General features: G+C 44.7%; 1 protein-coding gene across 1 annotated transcript in view; it reads right to left on the bottom strand.

Moving 5' to 3' along the window:
- SLC17A9 (solute carrier family 17 member 9) overlaps positions 1-18,641 on the bottom strand; it is a 31,852-nt gene extending 13,211 nt beyond the window's left edge. Inside the window, exons 1-8 of the mRNA XM_025172456.2 lie at positions 18,060-18,641; positions 17,731-17,889; positions 6,289-6,486; positions 5,465-5,604; positions 4,832-4,931; positions 3,245-3,375; positions 1,857-1,956; positions 199-295 (exon numbers count right to left, since the gene is read on the bottom strand). Of these exons, the coding sequence (XP_025028224.2) occupies positions 199-295; positions 1,857-1,956; positions 3,245-3,375; positions 4,832-4,931; positions 5,465-5,604; positions 6,289-6,486; positions 17,731-17,882 (918 nt within the window). The 5' untranslated portion in view covers positions 17,883-17,889; positions 18,060-18,641. The remainder of the gene's footprint in view (positions 1-198; positions 296-1,856; positions 1,957-3,244; positions 3,376-4,831; positions 4,932-5,464; positions 5,605-6,288; positions 6,487-17,730; positions 17,890-18,059) is intronic.
- Between the last annotated feature and the right edge of the window lie 2,857 nt (positions 18,642-21,498).

Below are 21,498 nucleotides of genomic sequence, written 5' to 3'. Positions count from 1 at the left end.
ATAATCCTAATTCCACCTAAGGAAAGGCACAAATAAAATTAGACCCCATCAAATGACAACACAATGAGAAAAAGCAGTAATAAGACATAGCTGTCCAGTTTCTCTTTGAGAATGCAAAGGTGCAAGTCTGCTCCAGGGGCCAGCCAAAACCTCTCGGCCCTCCTCCAGTTCCCCTTCTTGTGTAGGACGTGCACTTACTTTTGAATTGGGAAACGTTTCACTGAAGAACGTCGGCAACCAGGAAAGGAGGGTGAAGAAAGTACTAGCTGCACACAGCTGAGCAACAATCACTGCCCTGGGGAAATTCATTAGCAGATTCAGATGAGCAGGAATATGCAGATGCCACAATTTCTCAAGACCTATTGAAAGGGCCATGGCTCCCAGGAAGAGCATATATGCTCGCTCCATCCATCCATCCAATCTATGCATCCATCCACCCACCCACCCCCCATCCATCATATCTGTCTGTCTGCCCATCCATCCTTCCATCCAGCCGTCCATCCCATTTATATAGCCACCCATCTAATGAACATGACTTGGGCGGTGTATAATAAAAAAAACACCAGACCTTAAAAAAGAAACAAACATCAAAAGTTATTCCATCATAAATCTAGGTCTTCACTGCACCCCCCCGTTATGTAGACCTCAAAGGACATCACCAAACTTTGGCTCATTTTCAGCTGCACAATTTTGTGGGTCAGAGTAAAGATGGGAATGGCTATGCTAAGCCTTTGCAAAGCAAAATGTATCCATCCCCACTCTTACTCTTCTCCACTGCTACCTCAGTATCTGGAATGGCCCTTTGTAAGGGCTGATCCGCATGACCGTCTTGCCCCAGCACGAGTATGGGCCACTGACTTTTTCTCAAGAATGCATAATGCCATCCTCTATTTTCCCCCAACCTCCACCTGTCTTTTCTGTCCTGCATCAAAAGCAGTGTTTTCTGAGCTGTGTGGCTTGGGCTGTATTGTACAGCTCACCTGCCACACTTTATTGTCACTATAGGTCAGTGTCTCTCAACCTCAGCAACTTTAAGATGTGTGGACTTCAACTCCCAGAATTCCCCAACCAGCATGCCAACCAGCCAACCAGCATGGGAGTTGAAGTCCAGACATCTTAAAGTTGCTGAGGTTGAGAGTCACAGCTGTAGGCAAATGTCTCCACTCTGACATAGTAGTAGACATAGTAGTCCTATGTGCTATGGCAGGAACATCCCCTCCCCTCCAGGCACTGATCATTATCTTTGCAGCATTTTTTTTTAACAAATTCACCAATGGAATGGTGAAAAGCTGGGCTTTTTGTTATTTATCTATGTTCACAGATGGGAGAGTGCAGTGATGGACCTGCCTTTTTTTTTAAGTTCACTGACCAACAGTGAAAGAATGGATCTGGCTTTGTTTTTAACCAGGTGAAATGGACAAATGTTTTGCCACTTTCCCCTTCTAGCACAAGTGAAAGGAAACTGGTAGAACTGTGGTGTTTCCTTCCTTCCTTCCTTCCTTCCTTCCTTCCTTCCTTCCTTCCTTCCTTCCTTCCTTCCTTCCTTCCTTCCTTCCTTCCTTCCTTCCTTCCTTCCTTCCTTCCTTCCTTCCTTCCTTCCTTCCTTCCTTCCTTCCTTCCTTCCTTTTCTCCAGGAGGGCTGAATAAGCAGGGGAATCCAGCAGTCAGGACCCCATTGCAAACGCCACCCAGATATCACCATGGCCAATGCAAAGGGAGGGAGTGAAATTCCCAGATGGGAATTGCTTAAGCTGCCTTCATTTCTGGAGGAGGTGAGCAGCCTAAGGAGTCAATGCAGAAAACCCTAAAATGCAATAACTGAGCAAATTCTAAATGCCAGCATGATAGAAACTTACCAGATGGGAGGCTTTCTAAATATTTTTCTCCAAGGCATTTTGGTCTGTTTGGATGATAAGGAAAGGCCCTTTGCCAAGTCGTGTAGTGAGATTATTATTTCTACAAAATATAAACAGGTACATGGTGATAAACAGGGAAGTACAACACTCAGTGATTTTGGAGGAGTGATTTTTGCACATCCTGAGTTCATAGTATTTAGCAAGATCCTGCCCTCCCCTGAACTGCAATCTTAAATGGCATTTCAGAGACATAGATTTACCACCTCCAGTGAGAACTAGTTTGTCACAAGAGGATAAAACAAAAACAAAAAACCCCAGCATGACTGGTTCTCATCAGTTGCAAAATAAGACATTTCCAATGTAAATTGTGTGTGAAGCAAAACTGTACAACAGAGATCCAGACAAAATCCTATAGCTTTGATTTGGTCTACTCTGTGTGTTAACTTAGATTCCTGCTCCCAGCAAGGAGTTAGATGGTTGAAATGGCTCCTTCCAACTTTAATTCTATGCCTAAATCTGGGTTTGATCTAATAGACCAGTGTTCTCAACCTTGGCAACTTGAAGATGTGTGGACTTCAAATTCCATGCTGGCTGGGGAATTCTGGGAGTTGAAGTCCACACATCTTCCAGCTGCCATGGTTGAGAAACACCGCAATAGACTGTATCCAGTTGAGCAGATGCAGATTCTATTTTTTCTGCCAGCCCCACTGTCCACCAAACCTGCTCTGAAAGTAAATTACAAAAGCATGTGGAGAGAGGAGAGAAAGGAGTAGAGGAAAGTCCCAGTGCATAAGCAAATGTCAGCTTATGTAAGGTTGGATGTAAGCAACCATTTCTCTGGGTAATAGATTGTGTTTATAGTTTAATCTCTCAAATAAACACAAACAAAGATGGAAAAACTGAACTGAACATGTTCAATTTTCAAGAATTCATAAATATAACATTTGTCATTTTTCACTGCATTTTTCCATTTTGGGGGTGGAGAAGACCAAGAACAACATGGACTACTAAGAAAACAAATGGATCCTAGAGTTCTCACTTGAGGTACAAATTGACCAGACTCAAATTATCCTACTTTGGACACATGATGTGAAGACGTAGCTTTCTAGAGAAGTCTATAATGCTGAGAAAAGTGGTAGAAAAGAGGTGGACGGATTCTGCTGTGGGTACATCACTGGACGACCTGAAAGTTCAGTTTGGGGACAGTCTATCTTGGAGAAGGTCTATCTATGTGGTCATTAAGAGTCACCATTGACGTGATGGCATATAATCAACTATTTCCACAGGGGTTAGTGTCTCATGATCCTTTAAAGATGGTAGCCCCCAAAAAGTGTCAGCTAATAAGTACGACAGATCTTTTAGGATAGATAGGAAAAAATGTTATCTACCTTTTTCAGGCAGGAGAAATTTACACATGCAGTATACCCAGAGCAAGGTTAGCAGGCCTGATAAGTAGAAGACGCTTTCCCATCCATACCAATCAAGGAGCAGGGACCCAGCGACTCCCATCACCAACGTCCTGAAAGTGGAGAGAGAATTAAGATACCACACACAATTGTCAGACCAGAATCTATTACAATGTTTCTCAACCTTGGCTGCTTTAAGATGTGTGAACTTCAGCTCCCAGAATTCCCCAGCCAGCATGGCTGGCTGGGGAATTCTGGGAGTTGAACTCCACACATCTTAAAGTTGCCAAGGTTGAGAAACAATGATCTAGTAAGTATCTTGGAAGGAAATTGGGATATCAAAATGGAGAAATCACACCAAATAATTTTGCAGCTGCTTGCAACAGAGGGATGAGGAACCAGTCTATGATCTCAGGCTGAAGATCTATGGCAATGGTAGGCAACCTGTGATACTCCAGATGTTACTGGAGCTAAAACTCAAAAGCAGGGAAAGCCAGGCCCAGCTGTGCTGCTTTTGGAAGCTCTGCTGAGATACTGAGCCAATGTGGTTTGCTTAACGATGTCTAATTAGATAAACTCAGTTGGATGGGGTTATGTAATGCCTAAGCCATGAACCCTTCCTGCACATTACACAGCCCTCCCATACCGGTAGGCAGCTGTTCCTAACCACAATGAAGCCGCATGATGAAACCTGTGTTGACATCATGGCACAAGCTTCCCCCTTTTGTGCTTGTGCCGCAAAGTTGCATACAAGTACATGAGGGGCGAAATCTGTGCGTTCCAATATCATGATGTACATTTTGTCGCTTGGGTAGGATTGGAGCTTGGGTGTGATCGGAGGTCTGCACAAGGTAGCAGCACAACACTGATTTTTTTTTTAATTTCATTCATTAAGTATCTTTAGAGATTTAAAGCACAACTAACTATGTTCTAAGTGGGGAAGGGACAAGAAGAGCCCTTTAACTGCTGATGGTGGCTTTTCCCCAAAGGTAGTCATAATTAGCTTCCTTTTAACACCAGCGCATCTGCTGAGGGACCCCAATCGGCATTGGGATCTTTCCCCCATGCTATATTTCCCATTCACATTTATGCCTCCCCGCAGCACCTACTGACTCCAGGGGAAATCTGGCATTGATGGAAAAAGCAGCTATGGGTGAAGAAAGCCAACCAACCAGGAACAAGAAACCTGTCATCAATATGATCTATGCTGATTTGGAAAGAAAAAAAACAACTCTTTAGGATTTCAAGGGATCTTTCCCATCCTCCCTGATGACACAGGAGACTGAATCACATTCTGCATGAAAATCAGATCAGGACCATGGTGTTGGGGGTGGGAGGTAGGGGGGAAGAATCCTCTAAATCTGGGCCAGGCGTCATCATAGTTGCTTTTTAATAAATAAATAAAAAAAAAAACAAGTTTATACATGCTTCAGCATCACACGGAGCTGGTCAATCCTGACCATTATTCAGTTAAAAAAAAAAAAAACCACAACAACTGTACCAGATTGCAGGAAATGTATGTGTTCATGCTTTTCTTTACTGCCCCATTCTCTGCTTGAAGGAACTCACCCAAACTGAGATCCGGTTCCAACTGTGCTGTACGTCAATGCTCGTTCCTTCTCCTGCACCTTCTGGGAAAGTAGACTAGCCAAGGCAGGAAAATAGACTCCTAATAAAGAAGACAGAGAGACAGAAAGAAACGCCATTATAATCAGCAGCAGTAATGGGACAGGTCCTTTGAATGCTGCAGTTTCTCTTCATAGAGAAATTGCCCTGCTGGTCAATGGTCTTGGGCAGACCACTTTCCCTTTCAAAGCAGGACTGTTGTGAACATTCTGTAACATCACTTTCATTTTCTAGCAGGTTCTTGCAGGTCCCATGAACTGAATGAAGGCAATAAAAGGGCATCTTACAATAAACACGTTAGTCTTCACGATGCCACAAGCTGAAGTTCTACAAAATGGGCTCATAGACTGGCAAAATGCTATTGAACCTAATTCTGAATGTTGGAACTACGTATTGACTTCTGAATTAGACCATCCTTTTTCTGCACAATTGTTGCAGCAGACTTCTACGGTAGGCGTTCTCTTGGCCATGCAGCTGCTTAAAGATACTGCATTATCCTCATGACTGTGAAATCATGAAGTCCTACTTCTTTCCATTTCTCAGCTGAGTAAAACTTTTGGAAACAGATTGTCTTACCCTGCAATAGCCCCATAAGAAAGCGAGTAAAGGTCATAAGAAGCAGGTGGGCAGAGCCTAAGGAGATGAGCAGGGGGGTGATGGCTGTGATAGTTCCCCAGGCTGATGCAGAGAGGAGAAGGACTTTCTCCCCTCCTATCCTGGAAGACAATTAGGGTATTGATAGCAAGAACATTTTCTGCACACCAAAATTGCTGATTTAGTACAAAAAGCAGTGGCTGAAAACAGGAACTGGGCATGACCCAAGTTGTACAGAATGCAGCAAAAACCTTGCAGAAGGAATACATATTTTCCAATTAAGCATGGGATCAATACATCCAAGAGGTCACCTGCTTGTATAGTTTTATGTGCCATTCCACCTACATGGTCACTTTCAAGAAACCAGGTTTATCTCTTCAGAGATTTTCATCACACTCTGATATTGTACAGACTATTTGGTGATTGACATGCAGCGGAATTGCATATCTGAAAGCATTCAACAGGTGACTTCAGTGGGATTAATATGTAATTGCTGACAGTCTAAGAGGTTTCATAGTGGGCTGCTTTGAATGCTCTCTGGATAGAAAGGAAGGATATAAATCAAATAAATAAGAAGATGGTGATGAAGACGATAAAGAAACCATGAAAGAGAAGACGTAAGATCAAAATTCATATTTAAAATGCAAATTCGTCCATGGTTCATTTAAAGGTGAGTGGCACATTCTTATTACTATAATTAATTAATTAATAATGATTGAATATTAATTTTATTGAATTTTGAATAACAAATAAATAATCCAATGCCAAAGCGGTCCTAAGACCACCTAATTCAGTATTGTCCATACCGGTCACTCAGGTGGCCTCCAATAACTTGAGTTAGGCAATAACCCCAAAAGAAGCTGCTCAGCACGATTCCAGACTGTTTCTTGTCCCAGTCAAAGCGAGCGCTCATGGTGACCACACAGATGGGCATTAAGACCCTTGCACAGTAAAGCAGACAGGTTCCTAGCAGGAGCATCATGGTCCATAATCTGGATTCAGGCCTGTTAATATCAGAAGGCAGAGAAGGTTAGTGTGATGGATTTAAGCACCTCCTTTAAAAAGTGGGGAATCTTTCTCCAAGTCTTGGGGCCTAACTACGTTCTAATCTGAAGGATCACCTCTTCCTGATTACATCTACTGGTCCCATCAGGTCCAGCAGAAGCAGTATATTACAGGTCCCATCTGACAAGGAGTTCTATTTGAGGGGACCCAGGAGGGGAGCCTTTTCTGTGGTGGCTCCCATTCTCTGGAGCATCATTCCCCCCAAGGTGAGATTGGCCCCATCCTTCTGGAAAGCCCTTAAAACAGGGTTTTTCCAGCAACCTTGGGAATCCTATGGGAACAGAGAGCCTACAAGAAGGTTAGAATGTGTCCATTCTCCTGCGATCTTGGCTTTTTATTTATATCTAATTGTTTTTAATAGTTGTTTATATTTGTTTTAAACTGTTTTGTTGTATACTGCCCAGAGTCACGTTTGTGAGATGGGTGGCTATATAAATTTGCTAAATAAAATAAAATAAAATAAATAAAATAAAATAAATCTAATAGGGAATGTAAATTGGTTTCTTGGGGAGAAATTATCATCCCACATGCATTCATTCTTTAAAAGGCATCCAGAGAACTTCAGGTTTTTTTTATTCTTTCTTTTCTGAAAAAAAGAAAGGAACACATTTATAGCCTTTAAAACTGGAAACATGGGCTTAGAAAAATGCAGACATTACCGTAACAGCTAAAGATGTCAATGGCAAGGCAAACACAGTGTGAAAATTGTCAGGACAAGGTCTTAAGGACTAGAATGTTTGGGAGAAAACATAAATAAAATGAAAAGTAGATTCTCAGAAGATTGAATAGTATGTATGGCCAATTCCAATGTCTTCACTTATGTGGTTGAAGCATAGATAATACTCTTTAGGGCAGTGTTTCTCAGCCTTGGCCATTTTAAGATGTGTGGACTTCAACTCCTAGAATTCCCCAGCCAACATGCTGGCTGGGGAATCCTGGGCATTGAAGTCCATACATCTTCAAGTGGCCAAGGTTGAGAAACACTGATATAAACCCTAAAATAGACATATAGTTAAAAAAAGAAAAATCCCCACCTGGGTGAACTGTCCCATCTCCTCTGCAACCCTCCACTTCCCCAAAATGTTAAATGCAGCCCTTGGACATCAGAAAATATCCTTCTCTTTATTTGGCAAACATTAATGTCCTTGTACCCATCTTTCTCTCCTAGATCCCATTCTTCAGGATTGCGTACTAACAAACTGCTTTTCCTCTTTTGTTACCTGTGTACACAAGTGTGATTTAAAAAAACCCCAATAGGTCTGATTCCTATGCAGTCCTAATACTTAACCATGGTTTATTGAAAAAGCTGGATTCACAGGATAAATTCAGCCTGGATTCACATGCAAAATAAGCCAAAAAACTTAATTTACAATCCATATTGGGCTCAATTCACATAACACACTAAGCCAGTGTTTCTCAACCACAGCAACTTTAAGATAGATGGACTTTAACTCCCAGAATTCCTCAGATGGACTTCAACTCATGCTGGCTGAGGAATTCTGGGAGTTGAAGTCCATCTATCTTAAAGTTGCTGTGGTTGAGAAACACTGCACTAAGCCATCAACAAGCCAATGAAATGTAAGACCGAGTGTGCTGTGCAGATCAATGCGTTGATCCCCATCAAAGTGGGTAATGTTGGGAATGGAAATGGCTGCTTCTTACGGTAGTGCAAAACCTACAATGCGCACACTGTACATCTGGAAAAAGCTCCTTAACACTTGAATCTTTGTACACAGGAGAGTTGCACATAAGCTTGTAAACAGAGGTTCTACAAGAATACCCCAACTCACATCTCAATTTACTTGTTTTGTTAGAGTTTGTTCTCCCTGAAGTCAAAGCACCATACCACGTATATTCATATATAAGCCCATCCACGGACAAGCCAACCCTCAAATTTTTAACCAAAATGCCATGAAAAATGTGCCACTCGCAGATAAGCCAATTCACATTTTTCATGATATTTTGATTAAAATTTTGTGGCTCGGCTTATCTGCGGATGGGCTTATCCGTGATCATATACGGGAAATACAGGTACTTTAAAAAATATTACTGTATATGCTCACGGATAAGTCCATCCATGGATAAGCAGAACCCGATTTTTGGGGTACTTTCTAGCACCTAAAATTCTTGGCTTATCCACAAATATATATGGTACCTAAATAGCTTTGGACCTGGATCTTCCTGATGCCAGTCCACCATCACTGCACTAGGTGTTGCTCTCTCGTTGTCATGTATGTCCTACATCCCTCGGTTTGTTACACCCAATCTGATTCAGATCACGTCACACGCCCTACACAGGCCAGGCGGCTTTGCCTCGGGGCCTCCGCCGGTCCGACTGGCCCCTCTTCCTGTAGCAGACCTGGCCTCCAGAAGACCTGCCACTCACCTGTCATTCCAAGCCGACGTGGCAGGACTCCTGCAGCGGGGGAAGAATTAGCAACCATTTGGCCTCAATCCCATGCTTTTGCAGGGGAGAGAAAACGCTCTTATAGTAACCTTACCGTATCAGATATATACATATATCACAGTGGGCAAGCGACGACCTCTCCAAACATAAATCCCACCAAAAAAAGTCAATTCTATGAGTATTGAACTAACAGTCTTAACAGGACACCCATGCACAGTTGTTGGCTTCTGAAGTTAGGAATTTCGTTCAGTGGATTTCCTCTCTCTGCTAAGAAAGATAGACAACATTTCAGGAACAGATACATCTAACCCATTGTTTCTCAACCTGAGTGACTTTAAGATGTATAGACTTCAATTCCCAGAATTCCCCAGCCAGCTGGCTAGGGAATTCTGGGAATTGAAGTCCACATATTTTCAAAATGGCTGAGGTCGAGAAACACTGATCAAACCCCAAATCGTAACTGAGTCCCAAAGATTTTAAAGGCTGTTTCTAGTTTAGATCATGGGCCTCTGTTCACATGAAAATACATAATTCTCAGAATAATACATAAATCAAGACAGTACATGGGTGTGTCCAGGAAGGCACCAGGAGCTGAGTTTGTCAAAGGTGACTTTTATACTGTAAAAAATATAAAGCACAGCCCTTCGGCTGAAATACTATACGTGGGTTGTAGAAATGATCAAATTACAACAAGGAACAGCAAGGAAGAAACAAAATAGGTATGGAATCATGCATTGGGCTCATAGCTAATTTGATGTGGTTATTTGCTTTCGGCCTAAACTGCTGTATCAGTGGAGTCCTTGGGGTTCTCTGAGCTTGGTTCTTTTCTTGCAAATGTTTCATTACCCGGCTAGGTAACGTCTTCAGTGCTAAAATGGGATGGGGTTTGCTCTCTATTTATGTGCTGTGGCCTGCCTCGGCAGTGCTGGTGGGGGTGGGGGTTTTGTGTTGCTCCTCTGGCAGTTCTTCGATTGGCATGTGTTTGCTGCTTGATTGCGTGCCTCGTGGTGACCTTTGCTTATCTGGGTAATGATTGCTGGTGATTGATTGCTGGTGAAGCGATCTTCTGGTCTTTTGTCTCTTTTAGAAGAGTAAAGAAAAGATAGATACTGAATGGCTGCCTATCCCTGGATCAGAGGGATGTGTAACCCAGCCAGTAAATCATATTTAATAAGAAAATAAGAGTTCAGGTGGTTATGAGCTGTTTGCTAACAAATGATTAATATTATGACCCAAATCCTATCTTTAAGTGTCCGTGAACTCAGACTTACTTCTGAGTAGACCCACTTAGTAAATGACACATAACTGCAAAGCTATACGTAATTAAGTTAGTGTCATCGTCATCCTCAGGAATCGTGAAGCCTGATCTGCAAAGCTGATGGGCTGAGAAACAGCCTAAATTCGTAGTACAGTACACCTTGGCTTCAGAACTCATTTTCTGGGGAAATGAAGATTAATGCATCAGCTCTTGCAGGTGACAGGCTGCAAGAAGCCTTAGGCTTTCATCAGAATTATACAAGTATCTGCCAGTTCAGACCTTGTCCCAACGGACCAGAAGGAGACTCCATTGAGAAGAGCTGTCTTACAATACAAGGAAGACTTTGATTCAACTCTACTCTAGTTTCCAACTCTAAATAATACAATGCAAAACACACTGCCCCACATTTTTTTCCTTCATTCTGAACAACTGCTCTAAAACTTGGTAAATATGTTTTATGGGGTTAACTCTGCTTGCAATTCAAATATTAGCTTCCTCTTGCACGGTTGAAAGAATGCATAATCCATCTCAACACACCACCTAAGCCCTAATTAGACAACCTAGGGCAGTCCAGATGTCGCTGTATTACAAGTCCCATCATCCATCATCACCGGCCCTAGCTAAGGAGGATGGAAACTAGAGTTCAACAGCACCTAGAGGATCACACACTGCCCATTCCTAGCCTAAAAAAGGGCTCTCCCATATTCAGCTGGTGCACACAAAGCTGATGCTTCCCAGCTGTTTTGTGAATTCCAAGCCAATATGGCCGTCACCATGCAGGCAAGGAATTCTGGGAATGGCAGACCCAAAACAACTGGAGAGCACAGTGGGAAGGCCCAGATATTCATAAGGAGACCAAACCTTCCTGTAATTGCCTCTCACAACTTTACAAAGTTAACAACACGTCCAGCTTTATCCTCCTCCTTCCCACAACCTCTTTCCTTTGCTTAGAAACATCCAGGCCAAGTATTCAAAAGACAGGTCACCGCTTGGTGCCATTTTGGTCCCTGTCTCAAACCCTCCATTCCATTCATCCTCCCCCAACTTGGAAAGATGGGGGGGTCTGAACTCCCAGAATTCCCCAACCCTCCCAGCTACTGCTAAGCATTCTGGGGCTTGAAGTCCACACCCCTGGAAAGCAACCTGGCCAGGAAAGACTGGCTGATCTAGTCAGATTAGGCCTTTCCTCCAACAAGCCCAAAGCAAATTCTGTGGATCTGCTCCAGCCCCATCTCCATTCCCTCCGTTTCTCTGCTGTGACAGTTAGTGGCCATGTTGGCTCAACCCACATAGCCTCCTCTGGGTTAAACAGAGTTAAGCCTCTAACCAAGGAAAGAGACACCAGGCAACACGGCAAGCCATGGCTGGCTGCAGCTTCCCAGGTCTCATCCTTGGGGGGGGGCTATCCCAGCATCCTCTGGGGCTGCTGGCTCTTCCAGCTGGCTCATTGTCGGTTGCTAACAGCCAAAAACGAAATTCAAAAGGCTTGAGCTGGCCCGCTTAGGATCAGGCCCACCAGCGGCATCTGAGAAAGAAGGGCAGCCTGTCCTTCGCTCCTTCCGGCCTGTTTGTCTTCCGCCCAAAGGCAGGAAGCCAAAAAAAAAAAGGAATTGGGAACCACTGACATGCCATCGCAGGAGAATAGTTTGGTTTGGTGTCAGTTTCCTGGAGGATTAATCAATGTATCGTGTCACTGATTGCGCTTCCGAGCTAGCTCTCGCCTAGTTTAACTCCCCCACCCATAACAACAACCCTGTGAGGTGGGTAGGGCTGGAAAAGAGAGAGGATGGCCCAAAGTCATCTAAGGAGGTCCAAGTAGGGATTCAAATCTGGCTCTCTGCAATGCAACAAAGGGGTCACTACATCACACTGCCTATTAAAAGAAAGAAAACTAGCCATTAGGCTGGACTGGGATGCTATATTCTACAGGTGCCAGTGCTGAACCAAGAACAGACCTTGGGTTCAGCTAAACCATGGTTCTGGGCTTGGACACTGCAATGTGACTTAATCTACCCCATAAATGTGCCCAGTTTTCTTTATGGCTGTAGGCGTAGCTCTGCTGTAATTTTTTTATTGGATCAATATACCTGGACAAGTTTGTGGGGAAAAAAATGGGGAAGGTGTTAAAAAAAATTACTGCATATAAATTCCTGCATCTTCCTCCTCCTTCTAGGACACTCCAAAGCACCTTTTCTTGTTTGTCTCCCTACCTTCAAAGCACACACACTGTAATCTTTAACTAAGCAGCAGAAAACCCCATCCAGGGAAATTATTAACCAAATAACAGCCCACAGTCCCATGTTGTTATCCCTGCTTTTTAGAGTCAGGCAAAGATGGGCATGGGGAAGCATGAGAAAGAAAGATACTGAACTCTTGTCAAACTCTGTGTGTGTGTGTGTGTGTGAGTGTGTGTGTGGGAATGAGAGACAGAGAGGTATTCAGAAGTAGATTTCTCCCTTCTGTCTTCGACATTGACCTTCCTCTTCCCATTCCAGCCTTGCTCATCATTGCAAAATCCAACTCAGATACATGTGAATGATCTGCTTTTATTTAACGTCACAAAAAGAGTTGGGAAACAGATCTCAGCCAACCAATGCCGTTTTTCCAGCTGCTCAGGAAAGACTTCACAGCGGAGGGTAAGAAACAACTGCTAAATTGGTTTCAGACAGCAGTGATAAAAATGAAGATAATCAGCCGTTGCTCAACCAAGGCAGGCTGATGAAGGCAGTCATGGCTGCATTTACATTATGGGTTTTCACTAGTTTGTCACTGACTGAATTGCATTTTCTATAGGAAGTTTTATTTAGAGACCTTCCCCATTTGCACCTGTGGCCCAAACAGGCCCCAGCAACCTTTTTTTCTGCTGTGATCTCATGATGTTGCCTTAATCTGATTCCCTAGCCATACTGAGGCATCTGGAAGAGGTCCTTAGCTGCACTGGGGTTAAAGTAGTCTTTGCCCCCTTATTCCAAACACAAGCTTTCCCATGGATATAGTCTGATGCACTACACTGACTAGTCTGTCAATGGGGCAGTCAGGTGACCCCTAGGACTGGGATCAGCCCAGCACCTGCTGGCCACTATGCACTAGTGTAGGCACCTCTTCTCTCCTCTGATCCTTGGACTTTGGTCACCAAGAACATCTGTTTCTTTCCACCAAGGCTCTCCCCTTGTACTTGTGCGCTTCCTGATTCAGAAACCTGGAGCAGCAGAGGTCTGTCAACAGTTATTCAGCTGCTTTTGAAGAAGGATCTAGTGCTCTTCCTGAAGAGTGCGAAACCCACATTCAAACACAGCTCCATGGTCAGCTTTTGCCAGCCGTGTGGAAGAACAGGCTGTGGAGAAAGAATTGGAGGCCCCTGTGCTGCCTCCCTCCTACCTGAGCCTTCTCCCCTGGGTCACCACAGCAGAGGTGGCAATAAAGCTGTAATCTTGGAACAGGTGGGAGAGGAGAGCAGAGGAGGCAATAGCAGCAGCCACCACCAAATGAAAGCAGGTGTTGAAGGTCCAAAGGAGAGGGAAGGACATATAACAGCCAAGCAAGACAAAGCACGATGGTAAAAATGGTGCAAGAGGTCTACAGGCTGGCCATTAAAAAAAAAAAGGAAGAAGAAATCCCAGAGGAACAGAGAGAGAGACTTGGGTCTGTAACAGCACAACACTGTTGCATTCTAGTAATAGCAGTAGTAAATGTGGATCTTGGATAGTGTTGTAAATTTAAAAAAACCTCCCTAACCTTTATAGGGAGACATAAAAACCCAAGTGTCTAGGATCCAGTGTTTTTTGGTGCTTTTGAGTCTGTGTAAATCAAAACTGGGTACTGTTTGGGGAAAAAAAAAAACATGACGTTCAAACACAGCTTCATGGTCAGCTTTTACCAGCACTTAAACAGAACTTCTGTTGGACCACTTAGAGAATCACTGTCCAGAGAATCCAATTTACACCCTGACACACCAGATGTAATCATGTTTCTTTCAGGTTCATGGTCATTTGCGCTCTACTGATTTATAGTGTCTTAGAGCAGCAGTCTCAAAGTGTGGTTTGGGGACCCCTGGCGGTCTCTGAGACCCTTTCAGGGGGTCTGTGAAGTCAAATAAATATTTTTAAATGTCTCAGTTTTAATTTCTAATACAGTAAACATTGATAGATATAACCCACCCAAACCAAAGCTCTTTGGAGACCTCAATCATTTTTAAGAACGTAAAGGAGTCCTGAGACCCAAATGTTTGCAAACCACAGTCTTAGAAGATCTTAATTCTAATCCTCTAACCAGTCTGCAGCAGGAAAAGTAATTATCTAAAGCAGGGTTCCTCAACCTTGGCAACTTTAAGACGGGTGGACTTCAACTTCAGGGAGTTGAAGTCCACCCGTCTTAAAGTTGCCAAGGTTGAGGAACCCTGATCTAAAGGATCTGAGAAAGAAGAACAATTGCAAAGCTTATTAAGGGCAGCCTCTAAACAATGCAACTGAAATAATGTAACCCCAGAGGCATTATTTTATTGAGACACAGTGGGAGAAGAAAAAGTTTATAAGAGTGTTCCTCCCAGCTGACCTTGATTGATCTAGAAAAGCTAAGCAAGACTGAAATTGGTTAGTATGTGGAAGAGAGATCACCAAGACATCCCAGGGCAGTAGGCTAGTGTGAGAAGCCAAAAAATATTCAGGAAAAGACAGTAGTAAATCACTTACGCACCATTGCTAAGAAGGCAATTTCACAATATCTCTGAGGACCTCAGGAATTCCCTCTCAGCCTGGGAGAACACTAACTTCATTCATATGTTTGGAAATCACTGCTGGGTATTAACGCTTTTGTAAATGTATGAAGAAAATGATGAATCTAACACTGCACGGAAAGAAATCATCACAAGTTTAAATAACTGGCAGGTTTTTGAGTCGATCCAAATCTGTGACCTTCCCTTTTGACCCTGACAAGTGGCTTGTTGCTAATAGGAAACATAGTAGAAATTAATTTGCATAATATGCGTTAATTGCTTGGTTCAGCATGGAGAAACCCGGAGAAAAATAAAGTTGGTAGAGTTCTGATGGGATTATTAGAGAGCTATGGGGTAATTATAGACACTTATTATCTTAGATCAGTTAAACTGAATGGATAGATGAACAGAGCTGAATTATAAGAAGAAAAGCTATTCATTTCTGTAGTACTGATGCTGATTTTATTGGCTTCATTAATTGCAGAGCGATTGCTTTCAACAGCAAATTCTGACTTGGCAATTGTTGCATTTGTTCTGCGAGATCAGAGTTGAGCCTGCAGAGGATCTATAGATGTATTTACTCAAGAAAATTCTGTTAGTCAAGAAACCAACAGAAGATTTGGACTACATGTCTATAAACTGGACAGCCAAGTCTGTATATTCTGGTTTAGACAGAGAAGGACCTTGTGGTCAACCTACACCAAGGCTCCAAAGCAGGCAAAATGAAAGCTGGGAATTTAAGACCACCCACAGGTGGAAGTTTGATGGGAAAGTAAGATACAAGAGATAAATAGTAATAATGCTCACTTACAATGGTACAACAAAATAAGGAATACAAATTAATGGAGAAGTCAAGACTTATACAGCCAAGTATAACCTGATCCTTGGATAGCATTATAAAGTTTCTTTAGAGCTCAGCTTGATTTCTATGGTGTTTCCATGCAGTTTTGTTCGTAATGCTGTAATATGGAAAGGATTTGCTATCACTATTTTCCAGGCATTTATTTTTTTTACTTCCCAATAGTAGCTCTGACCTTGCTTAGTGTTTCAAAGCAGCCAGAGTTGGCCAGGCACCGCCAAACTGCCACTAGCGTGGCCAGATAGCATTGTATGTATTATAAGTACCAGAGTTCAGCTCTTAATCAGGAAATACATTGTAGACTAGGGAATATACCAGTGAAGGCCATAGAAAAGACATTCAGATACCTGTGATGTGTCTCTACCAATAAAGATCAGAATTGTGCAGGTGGTGGTTTTCCCTGTGACACTCTATGGAAGTGGAAGTTGGGCTTTGAAGAAGCAGGAGAGGAAGAAAGAATATGGATGCTGTTGGACAAGACTCCTGCAAATAGTTAAAAAAAAAAATCCTGCTGGCTGGGGATTCTGGGGCTTGTCATCTTAATGCATTTAGAAGGCAGAAGACTGTTGTAACTGTAGGACTGGTTCTAATGTGTGCTGTGAAGTGTCTGCTCAACTAGAAATCTGGAGAAGCAAGAAATGGAGGATAGCCCATTAAAAAGGTCTTAAAGGAGAGAGGCCATATCCATAACTGCAATGACTGTGGTGATACTATGCGACTTCAATTCCGGAATTTGCTTCCCTCTCCCCTCCACATCCCTTTTTCCTTTTGCATCCTACTACTTAGTTTGTGAGTCTACATCAGAGTTGCTCAACCTCAGCCACTTTAAGACATGCGGACTTCAACTCCCAGAATTCCCCAGCCAGCATGCTGGCTGGGGAATTCTGGGAGTTGAAGTCTGCATGTCTTAAAGTGGCTGAGGTTGAGAAACACTGGTCTACATACAGTGCTCATAACCAGACTGAGTTTTAAATAGATGCAAACAGGGGGTGGACAGAAGATAATCTTGGCTGGCATGCAGGCAGTACGTCTTGCATTTGACTGTGTTTTTGTCTTGGAGCTCACATTTTCTTCATTTCAGTGTGTCAGTAGCTACAACCAAGGATAATTCTTGGCTCCAGGAACCTCAAGGGAGAGAGCCTTTAGATGTTGCTGAATTTCCATTTCCACAGTTCCCCACCCATTGGCCATTCTGGAGAACCTGCTCAGAGTTATCAGGGCCGCTGGCTCCTGGTCCTCAGCCAGCTATAAACTTGGGTTTCAGTTATACCTGGAAATTCTTTAGGTGAAGTTTCTTTCCAGTAGTTCAACTGTCTCCTAATTCCATTCAGTTTTCTTGGCAAGAGGGCAGAAGAGGGTTCCCACTGTCTTTTTGTAGGACATTTTCTGACTTCCCAGTTTAGTCTAAAGTAGTGTTGCTCAGCCTTGGCAATTTTAAGATGTGTGGACTTCAACTGCCAGAACTCCCCAGCCAGTGTGGACTTCAACTCCCAGAATTCCCCAGCCATGCAGGCTGGGGAATTCTGGCAGTTGAAGTCCACACATCTTAAAATTGCCAAGGTTGAGAAACACTGGTTGAAAGCCCTGGGATTTCCTAGCAGTCCTCATCCAAGGAGTAACACAAGGAGGTCCAATGGCTGCTGGTTTTAGTTTTGCTGCAACAGATTCACAAGCAACCTCTTTCAGTCTTTGTGAACGTCCCCATGTTGTTGGCGATCAGTTCAATCTTTTGTCATGTAAGCCAAACTGAAGTCGGTCACACGGGGCTGGGGCTGTAGACCAGAACCCCTCCAGATATAATAAAAAGGACCAACAGTCAATAGAAACCAGCTGTTAAACCAATATTTTAGACCCAACCAAGTTTCTCCACTGTTGGACTGGATGGACGGCCAGATGGCCAGCCACCAGCATTTACTCGGAGGCTTGGAAAAAGACATCAAATTCTCACCTGGACCAAGAGACATCTCCTATTCCTCCATCTTTTTTCACGACTTCCTGCTGGCACGGCCGGGGGCATCTTGCTGGGGGCAGCTGATGCTGGGAAGCGAGCAGACCGGCTCCCAAACCCTGTGCTCCATGGCTGCTGACACTCAAGGCCATTCAACTCCTAATTAATAAGCGGGGGGGGGGGGGGGGAATCCACAAATGAGAAAACCACCAGGCCAGAGAGCATTAGAAATTCCCATCTCCCAGGACCAGAAGGTTGATGAGGGCAGACCCTTCCGAAGGACCAAAACGAGTCAGCGAAAAGGAGAAAAAGTTTGGGAACTTGCTCACCTTCGCCACTGAAGTCTTCGCAGGCAGAGACCCGGCTTAAAAGTTGGACCGGGAGGCTGCTGGGGTTGCAAAGGCTGAGCTGGGAAGGGGAGGGGGCTGGGTCCCCGCCCTGAGGATAGTCCGCTCCAAGACGCCTCGCCCGCGACTAATTCGAGGTTCGCGCCGGAGGCAAAATACGGTAAATCATCACCTCCGTCTGTCCTTGGCAAGTGGAAAAAAAAAGTCCACGTGTCAATTTTTCTCTTCCTGCTCGGGCCCCTTCCAGGAAGTCTCGTAACCGGGACTCGGGTGTAAAGAAAACGTCCAGCCCGGGTTTCATGGGCGAGGGGAAGAAACTAAAGCGGGGGTCCCCAGGCGCCCCGGTTCAGCCTCCGGCCAGGCTGGCGCTTTGCGGGAAGGAGGGGCGATCCGGGCCACGGCTCGCTTGGCCCCGGGAGCAGCTGCAGGAGAAGGGGCCACCCGGGCGGGCGGAGGCGTCATGCTGCACCGGAGCGGCTCCCTCGTGGCCGGCGGCGATGCCGGGGCGCCCCCCCCCCTTCACCGTTAGGGGCGGATCGTTCAGCAGCGGCGGCGCCCATTCATTCATTCAGCGGCAGGCGGGCGCGCGGGCGCGCGCGGGGCTCTCTTCGCCCGGCTCCGTCGCGCAGAGCGGGAGGCGCGCGCGGATTGCGCGGAGCAGGGCGCTGCAGGAGAGGAAGGTCAGGTGCGGCACGGGGAGCCTCCCCGCCAGCGCCCGACCTGCCGGAGCAGGTGGACTCTCGCCGCTCCGACAGCGACCTTCCCAACTCTACCGCGCACCCCACTGCGCGGGGAGCCCCACATCGCCCTAAGGGCGCACTCGCTCTGCGCTCGGGTGATGCCCTGATGGGCCACCCGGGGCTTAACGTGGAGGCCTGTTCCAGAAAGTGTGTGGGGGGGGGGGGGGGGGACAAGGCGACCTGCACTATGCCAGTGAAACCAATTGACGTACACCTAAGCACTGGGCGGCAAAGTAAAAACTAATCAAATATACTTCAGTGACAGGTAGTCCTCAGTTTAAGGAAGAGTTCTGTTCCCAAGTTCTGTCCTTAAGTTGAATTTTTATGTGAGCCAGAACAGTATTATTGTATAATATTGTATAAGTAGGATTGTGTAATGAACTCCAACCATGGTGTATTTGACTTGAATTTTGCTACAATAGGCTCCATTCTTAACCATGGGCCATCTGTAACCCAGGCATTCTTAACCCGGGGTCTACCTATATTCCTTTTCTTGCCGGCAAAAAACAGGCCAGCTTACTCTGGCAATTACAAGCAAAAAGCCGGCAGGCTGGCCTGTTTTTTGCTGGCAAGCAAAGAACAAGATCATCTTTTGCAGCATCTCATCAGGTACAGTGATGTCACTACACAAGACCGATCCTGCAGTGGCACCACAGTCCAGACGTGTAAAGGAGGGGCCTGTGCAGTGACATCACAGCAGGATGGGACTTGTCATAGCATGTCCCACTTTGCTGCAGATATCGCTGGGTGAAAAGAACATTGGGGGGAGGCTGAGAGCTCAATGGGTAGGGAGATAAACTAGATTATGCCTAAGAGCAGCCATGATTGGGGAGGAGAGGTCCCACTCTTAGCCCCTACTATGTGGGGGACCACAGGCTCAGTGCTTTCTCCTTTTTAACATCTACATGAGACTGCTGGGTGAGCTCAGCTGTCACCATGGCATGAGGTATCATCAGTAGGCTGATGATACCCACTTACATATTTCTGCTCCTGGCAAATTAAGCAATTCTGTGACAGTCTTATCATGGTGCCTGGAGGCTGTGAGGGTCTGGATGGAGAACAGGCTTTGAACCCTAGCAAGACTGAGTGACTCTGGGTTTTGGGGCCCATTGGTTCCAGGATGATGCCATCTTTGATGCTCGATGGGGTGGTACTACCCCAGACAGGCCCAGTGTGCAATCTGGGGGTCCACCTAGAGTCATGATTCCTGTTCAAGGAGCAGGTGGCAGTTGTGGCTAGGAGGGCCTTTGCACGGTTTTGTTTTGTATGTCAGTTGCACCCATTCCTGGGCCAGCAGGCCCTGCTCACAGTCACTCATGCCCTAGTCACTTCCATTGGACTACTATAAAGTGCTCTACATGGTGCTGCCCTTGAAGAGTATCTGGAAGCTTCAGCTGGTGTAGAATGTAGCAATGCAGTTATGTGTGCTCCTAGAACAGTGCATGTTACATTTCTGCTCCACAAACTGCATTGGTTACCAGTTTGCTTCCAGTGCTGGTTTTAACCTTTAAAGCACTTCATGGCATGGGACTGGGTTATCTGAGGCCTCTCCCAGATCACATCAGCCCACCCCATCAGATCTAGCAGAGAAGGCATGCTGAGGGACCTACATTTGGTGGATCCCAGGCGTCAGGCCTTCCCTGCTGTGGCGCCAGCCCTTGTGGAACATTGTCCCCCCTCCCCCCAATATTAGATTAGCTCCATCCCTTTTGACTTTCCAGAAGTCCCTCAAGGCCTGGTTATGTCACCAGGCCTGGGGCTCCCAGGGAACTGGAGACATGCTTAGATGGCTTCATTGCTGAGTTAGCTATCCTTATTCTCTCTTGCCTAGGGTTCGTATATTTTTTTTTTATCATATTTATCTTTTAATATGTTTATATTTTTAACTCTTTATGTTTGTGTTGTTTTTATTGGATTGTTATAAGCCACCCAGAGTCACTTTTCTGTGAGATGGGCGGCTATACAAATTGGATAGATAAATAAAGGCCTCGGAAAAGATATTCAAATGCCATATCTTTATATGTACAAAGATCAAAATCATACAAGCCATGTTATTTCCTGTGACACTCCATGGAAGCACAAGTCGGACTTTGAAAGAGGATAGGAAGAGTACTGATGCTTTTGAACTTTAGTGCGGGAGAAGACTCCCGAGAATACTGTGGTCAGCCAAGAAAACAAACTGATGGATCCTTGAACAAATCAACCCAGAGTTCTCACTCGAGGCACAAATGACCAGCCTCAAATTATCCTACTTTGGACACATTATGCAAAGACCCAGCTCTCCGGAGAAGGCTCTGATGCTGGGAAAGGTGGAAGGCAAGAGAAGAAGAGGATGACCAGCAGCAGTGGGGATGGACTCAGTTACAGGGTGATGGGGGCACTGTTGGAAGACCAGGTTGGGGATAGATTATCATGGGGAAAATTTATGTGATCACTAGGAATTGACAACCACTAGATGGCACATAATCAAAAGACTGACACAAAAATATTACCTGCAATTTTCAAACTGGGATAATCCTAGAGTGCAGGCCTGACAAGTAAATAAAGGTAGAAGTTATTTTTCTGTCCTAACGCCTTCTAAATGTGCCTTGCAGACTCTAGTACAGAAAGTACAATAAAGCTGAGTTACAATGGCTGAAATGGAGCCAAGTCGTTGCTATGTCGTCAAAGGAATCCAATAT

The sequence above is a fragment of the Python bivittatus genome, unplaced genomic scaffold (assembly GCF_059951505.1).
Source record: "Python bivittatus isolate LINGU-HERP-01145 unplaced genomic scaffold, Pbiv_v1 ctg000700_np1212, whole genome shotgun sequence".
In the NCBI taxonomy this organism is placed as follows: Eukaryota; Metazoa; Chordata; class Lepidosauria; order Squamata; family Pythonidae; genus Python; species Python bivittatus.
The sequence above is the reverse complement of the archived record's forward strand: the minus strand, read 5'-3'. Positions and strand labels throughout refer to the sequence as shown.